This window comes from Lampris incognitus, chromosome 1, assembly GCF_029633865.1.
Source record: "Lampris incognitus isolate fLamInc1 chromosome 1, fLamInc1.hap2, whole genome shotgun sequence".
NCBI lineage: Eukaryota > Metazoa > Chordata > Actinopteri > Lampriformes > Lampridae > Lampris > Lampris incognitus.
The window spans coordinates 49582952-49602951 of record NC_079211.1 but is presented as its reverse complement, the minus strand read 5'-3'; the positions used below and the strand labels follow the sequence as shown (position 1 = coordinate 49602951).

General features: G+C 46.8%; 1 protein-coding gene across 1 annotated transcript in view; it reads right to left on the bottom strand.

Annotated features, from left to right (window-relative positions):
- The window catches only part of il1rapl2 (interleukin 1 receptor accessory protein-like 2), a 343193-nt gene that overhangs the window by 274117 nt on the left and 49076 nt on the right, over window positions 1-20000 (bottom strand). Inside the window, exons 4-5 of the mRNA XM_056277780.1 lie at window positions 8296-8482; window positions 2695-2848 (exon numbers count right to left, since the gene is read on the bottom strand). Of these exons, the coding sequence (XP_056133755.1) occupies window positions 2695-2848; window positions 8296-8482 (341 nt within the window). The remainder of the gene's footprint in view (window positions 1-2694; window positions 2849-8295; window positions 8483-20000) is intronic.

Here is a 20000-nt window from a genome sequence, read left to right as displayed (position 1 = left end):
CAAGGACACAATACAGTGAGCACTCAAAGTCTTTTATACTTAATAACCTTTATAAGCACTTAGAAAAGCTGAAAGCCCTGGGGCGTCCAGGTAGCGTAGTGGTCTATTCCGTTGCCTACCAACACGGGGATCCCCGGTTCGAATCCCCGCATTACCCCCGGCTTGGCAGGGCGTCCCTACAGACACAATTGGCTGTGTCTGTGGGTGGGGAGCCGAAATTGGGTATGTGTCCTGGTCACTGCACTAGCGCCTCCTCTGGTTGGTCGGGGCTCCTGTTCAGGGGAGAGGGGGAACAGTGTGATCCTCCCACATGCTACGTCCCCCTGGTGAAGCTCCTCACTGTCGGGTGAAAAGAAGCGGCTGGCAACTCCACATGTATCGGAGGAGGCATGTGGTAGTCTGCAGCACTCCCCGGCTCGGCAGTGGGTGTGAAGCAGCGCCCGGGACGGCTCGGAAGGGTGGCATAATTGGCCGGATACAATTGGGGAGAAAAAGGTGGAAACCCCCCCCCCCCCAAAAAAAAAAACAAAGAAAAAAGAAAAGAAAAGAAAAGGAAAGCCTATGTCAGACTTTTGTTTGCTCAATTTTCACCAGCATTCAATACGATGCAGCAGCATCTTTTAATAGATAGGATGCTATGTGATTTTAATTTGCCCCACCAGTTTGTATTATGGATCGTGGACTTCTTGACTGACAGAGAGCAGAAGGTGTCTGTAAACGGCTGTCTCTCAGACTCTGTAGCTATATCCACAGGCTCACCACAAGGATGCCTCCTTTCACCCTTACTTTTTATTAAGTACGCTGATGGATGCAGGAGCACGCAGGAGGGCAGGTATTTGGTCAAATTTTCTGACAACACTGCATTGCTGACCCTCCTCAGAGGTTCAGAATCGGTCCATGGGAATGTTCTCACTGATTTTATTTCTTGATGTGTTAACTTCTTGGACTTAAATGTTCCAAAAACCAAGGAACTGATTATTGATTTTAGACATACTAACAGAGACGCAGCCAAAGAGTGCATCATGCAAAATTAAAGTGTGGAAATTGTTACATCATACAAATAGTTCACTGCTCTCACGGTAAAAGAGAGAAACAGCCCATAACAACATTGTTAAAATCTGTTCTAAGATCACCGGAGTGAAACAAAAGGATCTGATTTCTTTTTGCAACCAACAAATCCTCCAGAAAGCAGCAAGTATTTTGGCTTCTTCTGGACATGTTCTATAAAGTGAATTTTCTCTGTTGCCATCAGGTCGTTGTTGTGTTTTACCTGCCTGTAAAACTAACCGTTATCCTAAATCATTCATTCCCTCCAAAATTGGACTACTAAATTCGTTTTATTGTGTTTATCATTTTTATTTAGCCTATCAATATTATTAATTACTAGCAGAGGTACCTGGCGTTGCCCGGGGAAAATGTCCTCACCAAAACAACCAACATGATATGATCTTTACGATATAATCGATGATGAAATATAGGATGATATGGTATATGTGAAAAACAAATGTCTAATAAATGAATCTTATTAATGAAAATGATCAAATTTCATAATTTTCAATCCATTCATCAAGCTTCTTTGCCAATGTGTGCATTAATCGCCACAAATTGCCACAAAATAAACTCAATTTCACAAATAAATCTAATTTTTTACTTGGTTTTTGAAATATTTTTCGAACCGTGCAATCCTTGGAAAGTGTCGATTCTAAAGATACCTTTCTTTTTCTTCTACAACGAGTATTTCTGGAGTTTTAAGCAAACATACAAACATACGCTCTTGCTTTAACTACATGACTTATAGATCTTATACATTTTATTCCACATTTAGCTCCCCATAGTTATTATTTAGTGATTGTGTTATTTGTTTGCATGTTACTGTGTTTTTGTGTACAATAAGCAGTCCCAAACAAATTGCCCCTAGTGGGATTAGCAAAGTTGTTTGCAAAGTTGTATTGTATTGTACACCCATGCACACATACACAAATGCACGCGCACGCACACACGCACACACGCACACACACACACACACACACACACACACACACACACACACACACACACTAACACACACACACATTACTATTAGATTAGATTTTTAATTATAAACTATTATAATTACATAACTATCTTTTTCTTGGGATGCTCCTCTCCCGTTGGTCCACCAGAGAGGAGGCTCTGCCTTATCATCTCTGACGGGCTAATCACTGCTCTCTAGCTAAATCAATATCTGTTACTATATTGTATTAATACCCTATCTTTGACGGACCAAGCAGAGCTTCTCTTTCGTTCGTCCCCAAGAGAGTTCCGTCTATCGTCTCTGGTGGACTAACTACAGCAGGCTAAAGAGGAATGCACCAAAACCTGTTGCAGCTTGGGACTTCTTCCAGGAATGTCGCCACCGACAACCTACTTTGCATTTTTCAGTTTTACTGCAAACGCAAGGGCTTTCATCCGGGAGTGATCATCATTGTGTTACATCTGTCTATGAACGATAGCATCGTGATGAACATTTATTCAGGTGTAAATGTTCGAGATTGGCTCTTGAACTCCTCCAAACATTAGTCATCCATTCACCCAGCCATCCATGTCTTTTGATTCATAAAAAAAACCCATCGTATGGAAAACAATCAAACAGCCATCCAGCCATCCATCCATCCACATGTCTGTTTATCGAGCTGTCTGTCTACGATGTCCTACCTGTAACTTTGAGTTCGGTTGTCCTCCGTACCAGCCGAGACCCGTACTGTAACTCACAGGTGTAGTTCCCCCCGTCGTTCTCCTCCACCTCAGGGATCCAGATGTGAGTGGTGTTGACCAGGATGGCGCTACGCCATTCCACCCGCTCACACTCCTGAAGAAGAAACAGGGAATTCACACACACACACACACACACACACACACACACACACACACACACACACACACACACAATTTATTTATTTATTTGTGTGTTTATGTGTGTGTACAAATAAACACACAAAGAAGAAATAGGTTTATGTTTTGAATCTTTTTCATGCTTGTGAATCTGTCGAAACCAGTGGGAAAAAAACCCAAAACATGTGACCCCCGTAGAAGTCCCTAAACTTGCTGAATAAAACAAGCAAGACTTTACAGCAATACTGTAGGCCTAACACCCCTCTTAGTATTTTTTTAAACATTTTTACATTTTTGGATTTTCAATCGTATCTGGCCAATTATCCTATATTCTGAGCCATCCCGGTCGCTGCTCCACCCCTTCTGCCAATCCGGGGAGGGCTGCAGACTACCACATGTCTCCTCCGATACACGTGGAGTCGCCAGCTGCTTCTTTTCACCTGACAGTGAGGACTGTCACCAGGGAGACATAGCACATAGGAGGATCACGCTATTCCCCCCAGTTCCCCCTCTCCCTCAAACAGGTGCCCCGACCATCCAGAGGAGGCGCTACTGCAACAACCAGGACACATACCCACATCCAGAGGTGGACAACCCGGCTCCAGAAAGTAAAAGTACTAACCATGTATTTGCTCCACCCATTCATTTTAGCCAGGTAGGAGAAGTAATTAGTGAAATCAGCTGGTTTACTGCATGGGGTGGAGCAAATACATGGTTAGTGCTTTTACTTTCTGGAGCCGGGTTTTCCACCTCTGCCCACATCCAGCTTCCCACCTGCAGACACGGCCAATTGTGTCTGCAGGGACGCCCGACCAAGCCGGAGGTAACATGGGGATTCGAACCGGCGATACCCATGTTGGTAGGCAACGGAATAGCCCACTACACTACTCGGACGCCCCTCCCTCTTAGCATTTTGAATGAACTTTTGATCCACAAGGGCTTGCCTAGCTTTTTCATTGTCAAGGTGCACTGTGGTTGTAAGTTGTGTTTTCAGGTTGAAAGCCTTGGACGAGGCCGTCTTCACATCTCACCAGCAAAACTGGCCAAAGTGCAGATAGGACCCCAGTTTGGACCATTTGATGTACTCAAACTGAGCAGCTCATTTTGTGGAAAATTTGGTGGCATGTGAAGGTCATTTTGCTGCTCTCTCGTGATCCATATTTCCAGCTTTGTCCTCCAGGTATCTGTCTCCATGCATGAACACGAACACCGTGTACAGCCGTCACTCGTGACAGTAAACATGAAACCCTACGAGCTATCATCTATTCCTCGTTTATGTCTTTATGTCTGTGTTGCTATGTTAGCCAAATACACCTTAAAGGAGGTGGTGTTATGTGCTGTCACAAGACACATCACTTGGGGAGGGGTTCAAGGGGCCCCGAGTCTCGAGTTTCTGTTGCCCGTGTTTCTACAGAGAGAGGTACTTGTGTTGAACTCTTGCTGGGATTATTTTTCCCTGCTGCGTCCAGCAGGTTTTCTGCGGGGTGGTTGTCTTCAAACGCTGAGGGGCAATCATGTGAGGCTTCGTTTGCTGAGAACTATAGACACCGAGTCAGAGCCGGCCCTAGCTAACATGGCGCCCGAGGCAGGACTGTCCGTGGAGCCCCCCGGTGACCAAAAATGTGCGCGTTTAATTCTCAGCTAGCAGCTTGGTCAGAGACCAGAAAAAGGAAAAACTTTAGGGAGAAACACAACTAATAAATAACGACAAAGACTTGTTATTCAGCCTTTATATATCCAGTCAATAAAACTCAATATGCATAAATGCAATATAAAAAAAGCTTTATAAATAAGTAAATTAAAATAAAAACCACATCATTTAAAAAAAAGCTTAACAAGCCCCAATTTTAACTAAGGTTAAAATGAGCAATACAAAATGTTTTACAAAAAAGCCTTTCAGTACAACCTGGTGTGTAAACAGAATACACAAACAGTAAATATTTGGCAATTAGAAAAAACGAATCGATAAAACACGATAACAAAAAAGGTGAAGAATATATAAAGTATTTACATGTCTTTACATTAGGTTGGGATTACACAGAGATATAAAATATATAAGTTAAGAAAGAATAATACATTTTTAAAAAGTTAAGACATTGAAACTGTGAACCACAGCCATCCTCTGGACCCTCCTTGCTTCCCGTGACGGGGAACCATCGATCATGTCACGCTATGATCGATGGTGTGAAGCGTGGCTCTTGTCCCATGGTAGACCTCAGATATGTTCTATCAGCTGAAGCTTAGAGAAGCTCCCCTCTGCAGCAGCCATCATTATGGGAAGAGTGGCAGATATTCTCAAAGCCACCCGCATGTTAGGACAGATGTCTGCCAGCTTCTTTTCACAGAGGAGGGTCACAAGTGTCATGTTACTTGATGGCAAGTTGGGAAACTGCTCCGATTCTGAAGCCAGTTCGCTATGTTCATCTTTTTCACGTTTTCCTTCCTCCTCCTTCTTTCTTTTAGTCACCTCGGCGCCAGATAGTTTAGGCTTTTTAGACATGTCACCGTCATCGACATCAACAGCAGAAGTCACTCATCAGGACAGGTAGTTTAGGGTGGCGACCTCCCCCCTCAAACACCACACGTTAGTAGTGACAATGGGGGGACGGCATCAAATCCAAGATCCAATCAAGAACATTATTTCGTATGTGTGTAATGTCATATATTTAGAAAACGTGTTTAAGATAGGGGTACATGAAAAATAAAAAAATAAAAAGTTTTTTTTTTTTAAAGGTTGAAGTGGTGTGCCCCCTAGAGCATCTTGCACCCCTACCATTTGTCTGTACTGCCTATGCAGCAGGCCGGCCCTGAACTGAGCTCTTCTGTACTCGGTGAGACAACTCCCTTTCATTTCTGTGTCAAGGTATTTCTTCCCAGGGCGTCCGGGTAGCGTAGCGGTCTATTCCGTTGCCTACCAACACGGGCATCGCCGGATTGAATCCCCGTGTTACCTCCGGCTTGGTCGGGCGTGTCTACAGACACAACTGGCCATGTCTGCAGGTGGGAAGCCGGATGTGGGTGTGTGTCCTGGTTGCTGCGCTAGCGCCTCCTCTGGTCGGTTGGGGCGCCTGTTCAGGGGGGCGGGGGGACTGGGGGGAATAGCGTGATCTTCCCATGCGCTACGTCCCCCTGGCGAAACTCCTCACTGTCAGGTGAAAAGAAGTGGCTGGCGACTCCACATGTATGGGAGGAGGCATGTGGTAGTCTGCAGCCCTCCCCGGGTCGGCAGAGGGGGTGCAGCAGCGACCGGGACGGCACGGAAGAGTGGGGTAATTGGCTGGGTACAATTGGGGAGAAAAAGGGGGTGGGGGAAGGTAGTCCTCTCAAATGTATTTCAATATTTTAATCCTCAACCTGTCAGTGTTTTGTGTGTTCTGTCATGATTATTGAGTGTTTGCAAGCAATTTGCACGACACACTCGAGAGGCTCCGCCGACCTTCAGCGCTGTACCCACTTTTTTCTTTAAAGCTTGGCAAACTGAGAGATGTTCATTCCACCACAAAAGCACCAAAAATGAACCCACGAGACAACCTTTTTATTGATAGATTGCTGGGAGTGTTGACCTTTTCAAAATACACTCTCTTAAAAGTGTTCAGTTGAAAAACCTCACACACACATACATCACCACCTCACTAAACAATACAGCAAAACACATATGACACACACGTGTTGACCCGACTGCTCAGCTGATCTTTTTTAACTCAGAACACTGGGTCGATCCCTTGATCAAACAACTAAAACCACCATATTACTGACTCTGTTCCCGCCAAAGCCTGGAGGCTCCCATACCTCATATAAATGCTAATGATGTAAACTGCTGTTTCAACAGGAATTATATAATAATGATTTAATGTAGGCCAATTATCAGCCCTTATTGTGGGACATTAAATGCAAATGCAAGCCGAACCACAGCTACTGTAAATCAGCTAAGTTGTGGGTCATCATGGTAGTGAATGAGCAGTTCACGATACATTGTAACAATATTTTCATACATCCAATTAAGACAAATCAACGGGGAATACAACATATATCAAGTATAGAAAGTCTTTAGAAACCACTCAGCGTGCAGGACAAATGGGTCACAGTGCCCCTGCCCCAGCCAAACACTAGCTAGCATTTATTGGCTGGCCACAGTGTATTGGGTCAATAATGAATTTGCAAGGACTTTCCGAGACTCATTGGTCTGCTTGCCCAAGTTGATAGAGCAGCGTGGCATAAACATTTACCCAGCTGCAGGACCCCGTGACCCAGCTGCAGGGTTACGCACACATCACTGGGCATCAGAAATGCCAAATTACTCAGCATGAAAAGCAAACAGCCCAGAATGTTGATCCAACTTGTTTAACTCAACAATGCATTTACAGAAACAACTCTGCCCTTTAAGTGCTGTTTCAAAATCAAAGTGTTGTGCAAATGATGGCCAGGGCCTCGACAAACATATTGTATCTCATCTCATCTCATCTCATCTCATCTCATCATCAGCCGCTTCTCTGGGGTCGCGGTGGCAATAAGCTAATTAGGGCACTCCAGACATCCCTCTCCCCAGCAACACCCTCCAGCTCCTTTTGGGGGATTCCCAGGATCAGATTGGACATGTAGTCCCTCCAGCGAGATCTGGGTCTACCCCGGGGTCTCCTCCCAGTTGGACATGCCCAGAAAACCTCCAAAGGAAGGCGCCCAGGAGGCATCCTAATCAGATGCCCGAACCACCTCAACTGGCTCCTTTCGACGCGAAGGAGCAGCGGCGCTACTCCGAGCTCCTTCTGGATGTCCGAGCTCCTCACCCTATCTCTAAGGCTGAGCCCAGACACCCTATGGAGGAAACTCAATTCAGCCGCTTGTATCCACGAGCTCATCCTTTCGGTCACTACCCAAAGCTCATGACCATAGGGTGAGGGTTGGAATGAAGATTGACTGGTAAATTGAGAGCTTTGCCTTCCGGCTCAGCTCTCTCTTCACCACAACGGTCAGGTACGACGTCTGTATTACTGCTGATGCTGCACCAATTCACCTGTCAATCTTCCGCTCCATCCTACCCTCACTCGTGAACAAGACCCCGAGATAGGCTTTACATTAGGTTGTTGGGATTACAGGCCACAACTCATCCCCAACCTGGAGGGGGTGCAGATGTAGTCAGATTGCCAATTCAGCCAGTTCAGATGTAGAGAGCTGGCAAAGAGTGAATGAACACTGGCTATCTGCTCCATGCTTGAAGGCACTACAGCTACAAACAACTTGGTGAACTGTTCTCTGCTAGCTGTTTAAAAGCTGCAATGAACAGATGTCCAACAAGCCATTTGAGATATACAGTTGTTTTTTGACACAAAGCTACTATAATGTAGAAGAGATGCACTATGGAGGACTTGTATGTGTGTATGTGTATGTGTGTGTGTGTGTGTGTGTGTGTGTGTGTGTGGGGCATACCTTGTACCAGGTCATCTGTGGCTGCTTGTATGGAGCCAAATAATCTTCTATATCAGGACAGGTGATGATTTTACTGTGGGTTATCTCGCCCTTCTCCAGATGGCGGATTCCACTACTGTAACATTTGCCCTCGTCGCTCTCCTCCACCGTCATGGACATGGACACTTTCATGCAGTACGTCGCGTTTCTAAGGAGACAGCACACACACGGAAACACCATCAGAGACGCGTTATTACCGCTTTCCTCAACCAACACCGGGGCCGGGGAGGTCACATTAGAATCAGAATCAGAAACACTTTGTCATTTCATTTTACACTATTGCACACACGAAATGAAACGGAACATCGTTTGCTCCAGCCCACAGCAGTGCAACACAAAGACAAAAACACATATCCAAAAACTACAAGAACACACACGTATATCAAAACACATATATCTAAACTAAAAAAAAAAAAAAAAAAAAAAAAACTGTCCAGGAGAACGAACGCCTGCCAAGATGACTGTTGGAATTGCCGGTCTGCATAGGCTAGCAGTTAGCTTAGCCTGCCCCGCTTCTGCATTCTGTCAGACTGCTCTTGGTATTTCCTGTTCGGGCGCAGCTCCAGGCAGGGGCCGTGGTCCTTGGGCCCATCGGATGCAGCAGACCAAGCTCTCCCAGCTGATCCAACACCAGCTCTCCCAGCCAGACACCCTCGACACACCTCCACACACTCCACACGACGACAACAAAAACACACAGTCAAGGCTAGGCGAGGCCGCCGCCAGACCGCCCTCGGTGTTATCGGAACTGCCGGTCTGCATGGGCTAGCAGTTAGCTTAGCCTGCTCCACTTCCGTGTCCTGCCAGACTGCCCTCAGTGTTTCCTCTTCGGGCGCAGCTCCAGGCAGGGCCGTGGTCCCTGGGCCCACAGGACGCGGCAGACCAAGCTCTCTGAGCCGATCCAGCACCAGCTCCCCCCGCCGTCAAACAAAGACAAACTTAGATGTAGACGTGGACAAAGACACTGCATGGATGGTACTGGTTGAGGCTGCCGCAAACGTGAATTCGTGCCGCCATCTTCCCATACCAGTACTGGGTAAGAATGCTGCAAATGTGAATTTGCGCCGCCATCCTACCACACCGGAAGTGGAAGAGGTCAATGACTTAACAATCATACCAGTAAGGTTTGAGGGCTCAGTTTCCCCTGGAACTGTCATACTTCCAGCTCTTACAAGTATTATTTCTGCAGTTTTTGTTTCCTTTGGTTTGTTTCTGTATTTCAAATAGGGCATTCAGGGCACTGTGTCGATGTAAGGCGGCTGTAACAGAGACTATTTGCAGAAGACACGCTCTTGATAAACAAACACATTCAAATTCAAGGTTGTGAATTGGCTCAGAAACAACCATAACGGCAAGCTGCGTCCCTGCAAAGTGCCAGTTAGTCACATCCGTAGGAATAAGATGCACAAGAAGCCTGCGATTATAATGCTGTATCACCAAGGCACCCTGACCGGCGCTGTTTACCAGCAAGCTCATCCCCCCCCCCCCCCCCCACCGTTTCTCAAGTATTGTTGCGAGCCGGCGTTCAGATCTTCGCATTAGGTTGAATGTACTCGAATGAGTCTCGGTGGCCTCCTCCCTAAAATGTTTGTTTAGCCACATTTGTCAGCACAGCTCATACTGCTTATTTCCTGTAATGTTTTGGGCTTGGCTATTTTGGGATATTTACTCATAGAACAGAGGAAATAACATCATTACTACTCTCACCTCACACACTGCAACTTTTCATACTGACTTCAGGGAAACAGGTTTTTTTTTTCAAACCACCAGAATAACAGTGGAAGTGGTGGGGTGGCGCTGAATGGCTTGGGTAGTTGTTTAGAGCATGATGGCATGAACTTATAGCCTCACCGTTATTGACTAAAGATATATATGGCCCAAAAGAAATCACTATTTCTGCAACTCATAAAACACACACACACAAACACACACACACACACACACACACGCACACACACACACAAATACAGATATAAAGGTAATATTTTGCCGACCGGGTGGCGTGACGGTCTATTTCGTTGCCTACCAACACGGGGGATCGCTGGTTTGACTCCCCGTGTTGCCTCTGGCTTGGTCGGGCATCCCTCCAGACCATTGTCTGCGGGTGGGAAGCCGGATGTGGGTGTGGACACTGGTCGGTCAGGGTGCCTGTTCGGGGGGGAACTGGGGTGAACAGCGTGATCCTCCCACGCGCTATGTCCCCCTGGTGAAACTCCTCACTGTCAGGTGAAAAAAAGCGGCTGGCGACTCCACATGTATGGGAGGAGGCATGTGGTAGTCTGCAGCCCTCCCTGGATCGGCAGAGGGGGTGGAGCAGCGACTGGGACGGCTCGGAAGAGTGGGGTAATTGGCCGAATACAATTGGGGAGAAAAAAAAGGGGGGGGGTAATAAATAAATAACTAAATAAATGTAATATTTAGAAAAAATTTACGTTTTATTTCATTTTTACTTTTATTTGACACCTATTTCATGCATGTTATTCTTTTGTTGCAGCTGCTGAGCGTTTAACCCCGTTGAAGTTAATTGCCTCTCCTACAACCTGCAAAACTTATTTTACAGGGCACACCGTCTGAAAGACCACATACCTCGACTCTGTGTGTGTGTGTGTGTGTGTGTGTGTGTGTGTGTGTGTGTGTGTGTGTGTGTGTGTGTGTGTGTGTGTGTGTGTGTGTGGGTAGGGTACAGAGTAAGTGTTCTTTCCAAGTTCACCTCTAGGTGCACTTAAACTCATCATTTCAAACACAAAAGAGCACATCGATCTCTCTTGCACACTCTATGCTCACACAGACACACACACGCACATGCATGCACGCACACACATGCACACACACACACACACACGCACGCACACACACACACACACACACACACACACACACACACACACACACACACACACACAACTCATCTAACTGTCCCCTAACCACCACAAGCCCCCATTTAAATGGATCTAAACCACTTATTCCATCAATGGCTTGTGTGTGTGTGTGAGTGTGTGTGTGTGGTACTGGCCGGTGGGGGTGAGAATGAGATATTTGACCTCACCATGTGACGCTACAGCATTGAACTACAGGCACAGTAAGCTTTTCTCCACCCATCCCACTCGGCCTCCTCTCCTCATCCAAGCAGACCGCCATGTGCAGGACCGTGCATCTGTTATCAGCACACACACCGACCACGTGACCAGCTGTCAGAAAGTGAAGCTGAAGGTGCAAACACAACTCCTACGTCAAAACATGTATCAGTTCATCCCTACCATGCACAACAATATTCTTGAAGTCTGCAGTATATACTCTGTATATATATATATATATATATATATATATATATATGAGATGTTATTCACAAGTAACACTAAAGCAGAGTTCAAACACATTCAGCGTCAACATCCTCCCGATTCACTCTGCACACCAGACGAGCTGCAGCCACACTAACATAAAACCATCCCGCGCATTAGTATGGAGCAACACCCCTGTTGTGAATCATCTCACAAAGGCATGCGCGCCTTCCCTGCAAAGCACCGCTTCCTCCCGCCTGGGCTCCTTCATCTTCCCATGCGACGGTGTGGACCGTGGACTCTTGTCCCCCGCCTCTGTCAGTTTGTCTGCTAAATGTAAAGCCACATCTGTGCTGGATATGATGTGTTATGCACAGCTAGCTGTAAACACGGCGGCTCAATTAAGCCATAATGCAAATGCTGTGTCACAGGTTCCTCCCACGCTGCACACCACTTCCACACGCACAGCGCTGCAGAGTGTGTCATGCTGAAGGGACGTGTGTGTGTGTGTGTGTCAAGTTGAAGGGATGTGTGTTTGTGTGTGTGGTGCTGAAGGGGAGTGTGTGTGTTTGTGCTAGAATGTCACTTGAAGATCAAGAAAGAGAAAGAAACAGTGTCAGAGAGTTATTTCAGCAGTGTGTGAGTGCCTGTGTGTGTGTGTGTGAGTGCATGTGTGTGTGTGTGTGTGTGTGTGTGTGTGTGTGTGTGTGTGTGTGTGTGTGTGTGTGTGTGTGTGTGTGTTCCTGCTGGGCTTCGTATGGAGTGTTGTCAATGCTTCAAACAGTTAGGGCACTTCAGCCCAGAAGTGTCCGGCTAGTAGTGACGGACGCTACGGTGGTTAATTTACCCGGGACTACAGGAAGTCCCCGGGTTATGAACGCTCGACTTGTGAACCGACCTCTGTGAAAACCCATTATTTTAAAAATGGAGTTGCACACAATGCTTCGTGATGCTGCAAATTCAGGGGGCAGCCGGGAACCGCCGCACCCAGGATGCGAACGCCGGTCTTCCCCACCACGGGGGACTACGTTAACCAGTCGACTAAAGGGTCTGACCAGTTCGCCACGGGCTAGCGAGTCTAGTCATCCGTGGTTGGTACCCGCGGGAGCACGTGCGCCCAGAGGCAAGAGGGAGGCCACGCCAACACGAATGTCCCTATGTGTATGAACCTACAGTCCTAATCCAAAGGAGTTGAATCAAGTGCAACTGGACTCGGTATATAGCCGTGAAGACGTGTCGCCTCTCATCCAAGAGGCTCCTCAGTTCCTGCCTTTCTGACTAGACCAAGCTAGTCTGACTGGCTGGTGGTGAGACTCAGCATTTATCCTCTAGGAGTCGTTGTCAGAGCTAGAGATGTCCATGGCTCTTTGTTCCGATGTTTAGATGTTTACCAATGCCCATCATCCCCTATGTTTCTGGGGTCTCCAAGAAACTCAGGAGAATTTTCGACAATCACCACATCCCGGTATACTTCAAACCCAGCAACACACTCTGACAAAGACTGGTTCATCCCAAACACCGTGTACCACACACCCAAAAAAGCAATCTGGTGTATGCTGTACAATGCAATGAGGATTGCACTGACCTATACATAGGAGAAACCAAACAACCACTACACAAACGGATGGCCCAACACAGAAGGCCAAACTCCTCAGGACAAGACTCAGCAGTCTATCTACACCTAAAGGAGAAGACACACTCCTTCGAGGACAGCAACGTACACACTTTGGACAGAGAAGATAGATGGTTTGAAAGAGGGGTGAAGGAAGCCATCTATGCGAAACTGGAAAAACCATCCCTCAACAGAGGAGGAGGTCTGCGACACCACCTATCTCCCACTTACAATGCCGTCCTCTCATCTCTACCCAGGAGACTCAAGAAGCCTCGCCTCCAAGAACAACAGTCGCTCACTAAAGGCTCCAACGACCCTCATGACCACTGAACAATGAAGTCGATACTAACACCCCCAACGACCGTCACTGGTAAACAAATGCAAATCAATACCTCTGATAACGACGGGCGCGGCCTAACATCGGTACACAAAAGAGCCATGGACATCTACAGCTCTGATAGCGACTCCTAGAGGATAAATGCTGAGTCTCATCAGCAGCCAGTCAGACCAACTTGGTCTAGTCAGAAAGGCAAGAACTGAGGAAGCCTCTTGGATGAGAGGTGAAACGTCTTCACGGATATATACCAAGTCCAGGTGCACTTGATTCAACTCCTTTGGATAACCATGACCTGGATGAATGAGAACATTCACAGACATACTACAGTCCTAACGAATGGATGGACCACTTTGCGTGATGCTAAAAAAAAATGTAAAAAAAAAACCAAACGCTGGAAAAGTGTTTGGCTACAGCCGATCGGGACAATAAGGAAGGACAAGGGGGGAGTGACAGGGTATGTAAAAGGTTCTGTCCCAGTGAACGCGACAATTATCACTAAGCACCACAGTGGTTTGATTATCAGAATCAGAAACACTTTATCCGTCGTTCCATTTCATGGGCGCACGTGCATGAAATGAAACGAAAATTAGTTTCCCCCAGCCCACAGCAGTGCAACACAAAGGCAAAGACACATCCGAAAACTACAAGAACACATATATCCAAATTAACACATATACTATAAAAACCAGGATGACTGTCGGAACTGCCGGTCTGCATGGGCTAGCAGTTAGCTTAGCCTGTCCCGCTTCCACATCCTGTCAGACCGCCCTCAGCGTTCCCTCTTTGGCAGGTATAACCTGGCCTATGTTATGGGTTTATAACCCCCTTGAAAGGTGGCTATGATTGGTTGAGCGTGAATACTGTCGTCACACAGAAGAGACGGAGAGACCCTCCATCTCTAACCCTAACCCTAACCCATGCTGCCTTCCCTTCTGACACCGACGGCTAACGTTAGCTATCTCCTCCGTCGCTTCTGTATGACAACAGTATTCGTACTCAACCAATCATAGAACAAACCGACGAATATTAATTAGATCTTTCAAGGGGGTTATAAACCCATAACACGGCCTATGTTATACCTGCTCTTTGGGCACAGCTCCGGGCAGGGCCGTGGTCCCACAGGACGCAACAGACCAAGCTCTCCCAGCCGATCCAGCACCAGCTCTCCCAGCCATCAAACGGAGACAAACTGAGACGCAGATGTGGACAAAGACACTGCATGGATGGGACTGGGTGAGGCCGCCACAAACATGAATTTGCGCCGCCATCTTCCCACATCGGAAGCGGAAGTGGAAAAAATGGAAAGGCTATTGTTAATTTGGTTAGATGATCAAAATGAGTGCAATATTCCTATTAATTAGGCTCATTAAGGCTCCTTCCAGTATGCAAGACGTCAATTTGAATGAGTGTTGACCTTTAATTATCTTTCCTTTTCTATGTAAACAGTTTAAGAAAATGTTCTTTGTTTTTTATACCAATTATAAATACTGTACTGTAGTTAGATTTAGTATTAGTACTGCATTACTATAATTATTATGTTTTAGGAAAAATATATACTTTATACTAACCCAGCCACTGAGGATGCACAGGCCAGTGCATTGTTAGTGCCGGTCCCAAGCCTAGACAAATGGGGAGGGTTGCATCAGGAAGGGCATCTGGCGTAAAACCTTTGCCAAATCAAATATGCGGATCATAAATAAGATTTCCACACCGGATTGGTCGAGGCCCGGGTTACCAACGACTGCCACTGGTACTGTTAATCAGCAGGGTGCCGGTGGAAACTATGCTACTGTTGGACGAAGGAGAAGGAGAGGGGGAAGGCATGTCCAGAGGCAGCTAGAGAGGAGGAAAGGTAGGCATGTGGAGGTGAGAGTCGGAACTTTAAATGTTGGCACTATGACTGCTAAAGGGAGAGAGCTGGCTGATATGATGGAAAGAAGAAAGGTAGGCATACTGTGTGTGCAAGAGACCAGGTGGAAGGGGAGTAAGGCCAGGAGTATCGGAGGTGGGTTCAAACTCTTCTACCATGGTGTGAATGGGAGGAGTAATGGGGTAGGGGTAATTCTGAAGGAAGAGTATGTCAAGAGCGTGCTGGAGGTGAAGAGAGTGTCAGACAGAGTGATGAGTATGAAGCTGGAAATCGAAGGTGTATTGCTGAATGTTATCAGCGCATATGCCCCGCAACTTTGGTGTGAGATGTACGAGAAAGAAGAATTAGTTGGACGACGTGGTGGAGAGTGTACCCAAGGAGGAGAGAGTGGTGATTGGAGTGGACTTCAATGGACATGTTGGTGAAGGGGAACAGAGGTGATGAGAAGGTGATGGGTAGATATGGAGTCAAGGAGAGAAATGTGGAAGGACAGATGGTGGTGGATTTTGCGAAAAGGATGGAAATGGCTGTGGTGAATACATATTTCAAGAAGAGGGAGGAACACAGGGTGACGTACAAGTGTGGAGGAAAGTGCACACAGGTGGACTATATCTTATGTAGAAGGCGCCATCTAAAAGGGATTGGAGACTGCAAGGTAGTGACAGGGGAGAACGTAGCTAGGCAGCATCGGATGGTGGTCTGTAGGATGACTTTGGAGACCAAGAAGAGGAAGCGAGTGAAGACACAGCCGAAGATCAAATGGTGGAAGTTGAAGAAGGAAGACTGTTGTGTGGAGTTCAGGCAGGAGTTAAGACAGGCACTGGGTGGTAGTGAAGAGTTGCCGGATGGCTGGGCAACCACTGCAGAAATAGTGAGGGAGACAGCTAGGAAGGTACAAGGTGTGTCATCAGGACAGAGGATGGAAGACAAGGAGACTTGGTGGTGGAATGAGGAAGTACAGCAAAGTATACAGAGGAAGAGGTTGGCAAAGGAGAAGTGGGATAGTCAGGGAGATGGAGAAAGTAGACAGGAGTACAAGGAGATGCAGCGTAAAGCGAAGAGAGAGGTGGCAAAGGCAAAGGCGTATGGTGAGTTGTATGACAGGTTAGACACTAAGGAAGGAGAAAAGGACTTGTACCGATTGGCTAGACAGTTAGGGCGATCAAGGATAGAGATGGAAATGTGCTGACAAGCGAGGAAAGTGTGCTGAGAAGGTGGAAGGAGTACTTTGAGGGGCTGATGAATGAAGAAAATGAGAGAGAGAAGGTTGGATGATGTAGGGATAGTGAATCAGGAAGTTCAGTGGATTAGCAAGGAGGAAGTGAGGGCAGCTATGAAGAGGATGAAGAGTGGAAAGGCAGTTGGCCCTGATGACATACCTGTGGAGGCATGGAGATGTTTGGCAGAGATGGCAGTGGGGTTTTTAACTAGGTTGTTTAAAACAATCTTGGAAAGTGAGAGGATGGAGAAGAAGCATACTGGTACCGATTTTCAAGAACAAGGGCCATGTGCAGAACTGTAGCAACTACAGAGGTATAACATTGATCCACCACAGCATGAAAATTTGGGACAGAATAATAGAAGTTAGGTTAAGAGGAGAGGTGACAATTAGCGAGCAGCAGTATGGTTTCATGCCATGAAAGAGCACCACAGATGCGATGTTTGCTGTGAGAATGTTGATTGAGAATACAGGGAAGGCCAGAAAGAGTTGCATTGTGTCTTTGTAGACTTAGAGAAAGCATACGACAGGGTGCCGAAAGAGGAGGTGTGGTATTGTATGAGGAAGTTGGGAGTTGCAGAGAAGTATGTAGGAGTGGTGCAGGATATGTATGAGGGAAGTGTGAGAGTGGTGTGGTGTGCGGTTGGAATAACAGATGGGTTCAAGCTGGAGGTGGGATTACATCAAGGATCGGCTCTGAGCCCTTTCTTGTTTGCAATAGTGACAAACAGGTTGACGGACAAGATCAGGCAGGAGTCTCCATGGACGATGATGTTCGCGGATGACATTGTGATCTGTAGCGAGAGTAGGGTGCAGGTTGCGGAGAGCCTGGAGAGGTGGAGGTATGCACTGGAGAGAAGAGGAATGAAAGTCAGTAGGAGCAAGACGGAATACCTATGCGTGAATGATGCAAGGAGTGGAGGTGACGAAGGCATATGAGTTTAAATACTTGGGGTCAACTGTCCAAAGTAACGGGGAGTGCAGTAGAGAGGTGAAGAAGAGAGTGCAGGCAGGGTGGAGTGGGTGGAGAAGAGTGTCAGGAGTGATTTGCGACAGAAAGGTACCAGCAAGAGTTAAAGGGAAGGTTTACAAGATGATTGTGAGACCAGCTATGTTATATGGTTTGGAGACAGTGGCACTGACGAAAAGACAGCAGGCGGAGCTGGAGGTTGCAGAGTTGAAGATGCTAAGATTTTCACTGGGAGTGATGAAGAAGGACAGGATTAGGAACGATTATATTAGAGGGACCAATCAAGTTGGACGGTTTGGAGACAAAGCAAGAGAGGCAAGATTGAGATGGTTTGGACATATGTGGAGGAGAGATGCTGGGTATATTGGGGGAAGGATACTGAATATGGAGCTGCCAGGAAAGAGGAAGGCCAAAGAGGAGGTTTATGGATGTGGTGAGGGAAGACATGGAGGTGGCTGGTGTGACAGAGGAAGACGCAGAAGACAGGAAGAAATGGAAACGGATGAGCCGCTGTGGCGACCCCTAACGGGAGCAGCCAAAAGTAGTAGTAGTAGTGTATACTTTATACTAAGAAAAACATTTGACACTAGGGGCGGCATGGCTCAGGAGGTAGGTCAGGTTGTCTAGTAATCGGAAGGCCTCTGTATTCGATCCCCGGCTCCTGCGGAGAGTGTGTCAGAGTGTCTTTGAGTAAGACACCGAACCGTTAACTGCTGCTGATGAGCAGGTTGTCACCTTGCTTGGCAGCCTCCACCATCAGGGTATGAATGTGTGTGTGAACAGGTGAATGTGAGGCATCCACTGTAAAGCTCTTTTGAGTGCATAGTCAGTAGACTAGAAAAGCACTTTATAAATGCAGTCCATTTCCAACTTAACTGTTCCGACTTACATATAAATTCGACTTAAGAACAGACTCCAAAGCAGAAGTGGTTCGTAATCCGTGGACTTCCTGTACTATAAATGGTGTTCTACGAATGACTTGCAGCTGCTCACATGGGTAGACCACCAGCGTATTTTAGCAGTCAAACTGATTTAAAATCAGTTCAGCAAATTTCCCACCAACGCCGCCTGCCTCTTCCTTTCTGTTTCACATTTATCCGATTTGTTACAATCCTGATTCCATAATTTGCCATGATGACTGAGCCAGTCTCGATCATGTGGTCATTGACATGTATAGCATAGCCTTTTCCTGCCCTAAAATCTGGCCATGAACTGACAATCACATCATCTGTGTGCCAGTCTTAAGAAGTTTTGTTTTTGGAGGTGTTATTTCTTTCATGGCAGAACTAGTAATGAAGATTTTCACACAAGGATTTTTTTCTGTACATCCACTGTATGTATGTGTGTGCCTGCGTCACTACTAGCTGTAGTATTAACTCATGTCTTTCTATTATCACAACAGTGTACTGTTGGATTGGACTACATGTCCAATCTGGCCTGGGAACGCCTTGGAATCCCCCAGGAGGAGCTGGAGGGCATTGCTGGGGAGAGGGACGTCTGGAGTGCCCTGCTTAGCTTGCTGCCACCGCGACCCAACCCCAGAGAAGCGGCTGAAGATGAGTGAATGAATGATTAAACAGTGCAGTATCATTATGTGCATGCATGAAACACAGGTCCGATGCTAGCAGTGAGGGCCGTGTCTTGATGCTTGTTAGTAAGTAGGTAATGAGATGTGAAATGGAGTACATGTTAAAAAGAAATAACACAATAATGTAATGTAGTGGTTAGCACTAGGGATGTGTCTGTAGCTGTATACCATTTTCGGAAAGGGCAAATAGTAATTTCAAAATGAATAAAAAATACCCCTGAAAATCAACACTATCATTAACGCGCAAACTAATAATTGAGCACTCTCATTTGAAAGTGTAAAAACATTCTTAATTAAACGCACTATTCACCGAACTGCTGCAAACATGGTTGTACCTGTGCCTTAGTGGGCATGCATGAGTGTATATACAGCATCTGTAGGTAATTTTTTGGGGGGGGGGGTTCTCCCCCTTTTTCTCCCCAATTGTGCTTGGCCAATTACCCCACTCTTCTGAGCCATCCCAGTCACTGTTCCACCCCCTCTGCCAATCCGGGGAGGGCTGCAGACTACCACATGCCTCCTCCGATACGTGTAGTCGCCAGCCGCTTCTTTTCACCTGACAGTGAGGCGTTTCGCCAGGGGGACATAGCGCATGGGGGGATCACGCTATTCCCCCCAGTTCCCCCTCCCCCCCCCGAACAGGCGCCCCGACCGACCAGAGAAGGCGCTAGTGCAACCAGGACACATACCCATATCCGGCTTCCCGCCCACAGACATGGCCAATTGTGTCCGTAGGGACGCCGACCCAGCCAGAGGTAACTCGGGGATTCGAACTAGCGATCCCCGTGTTGG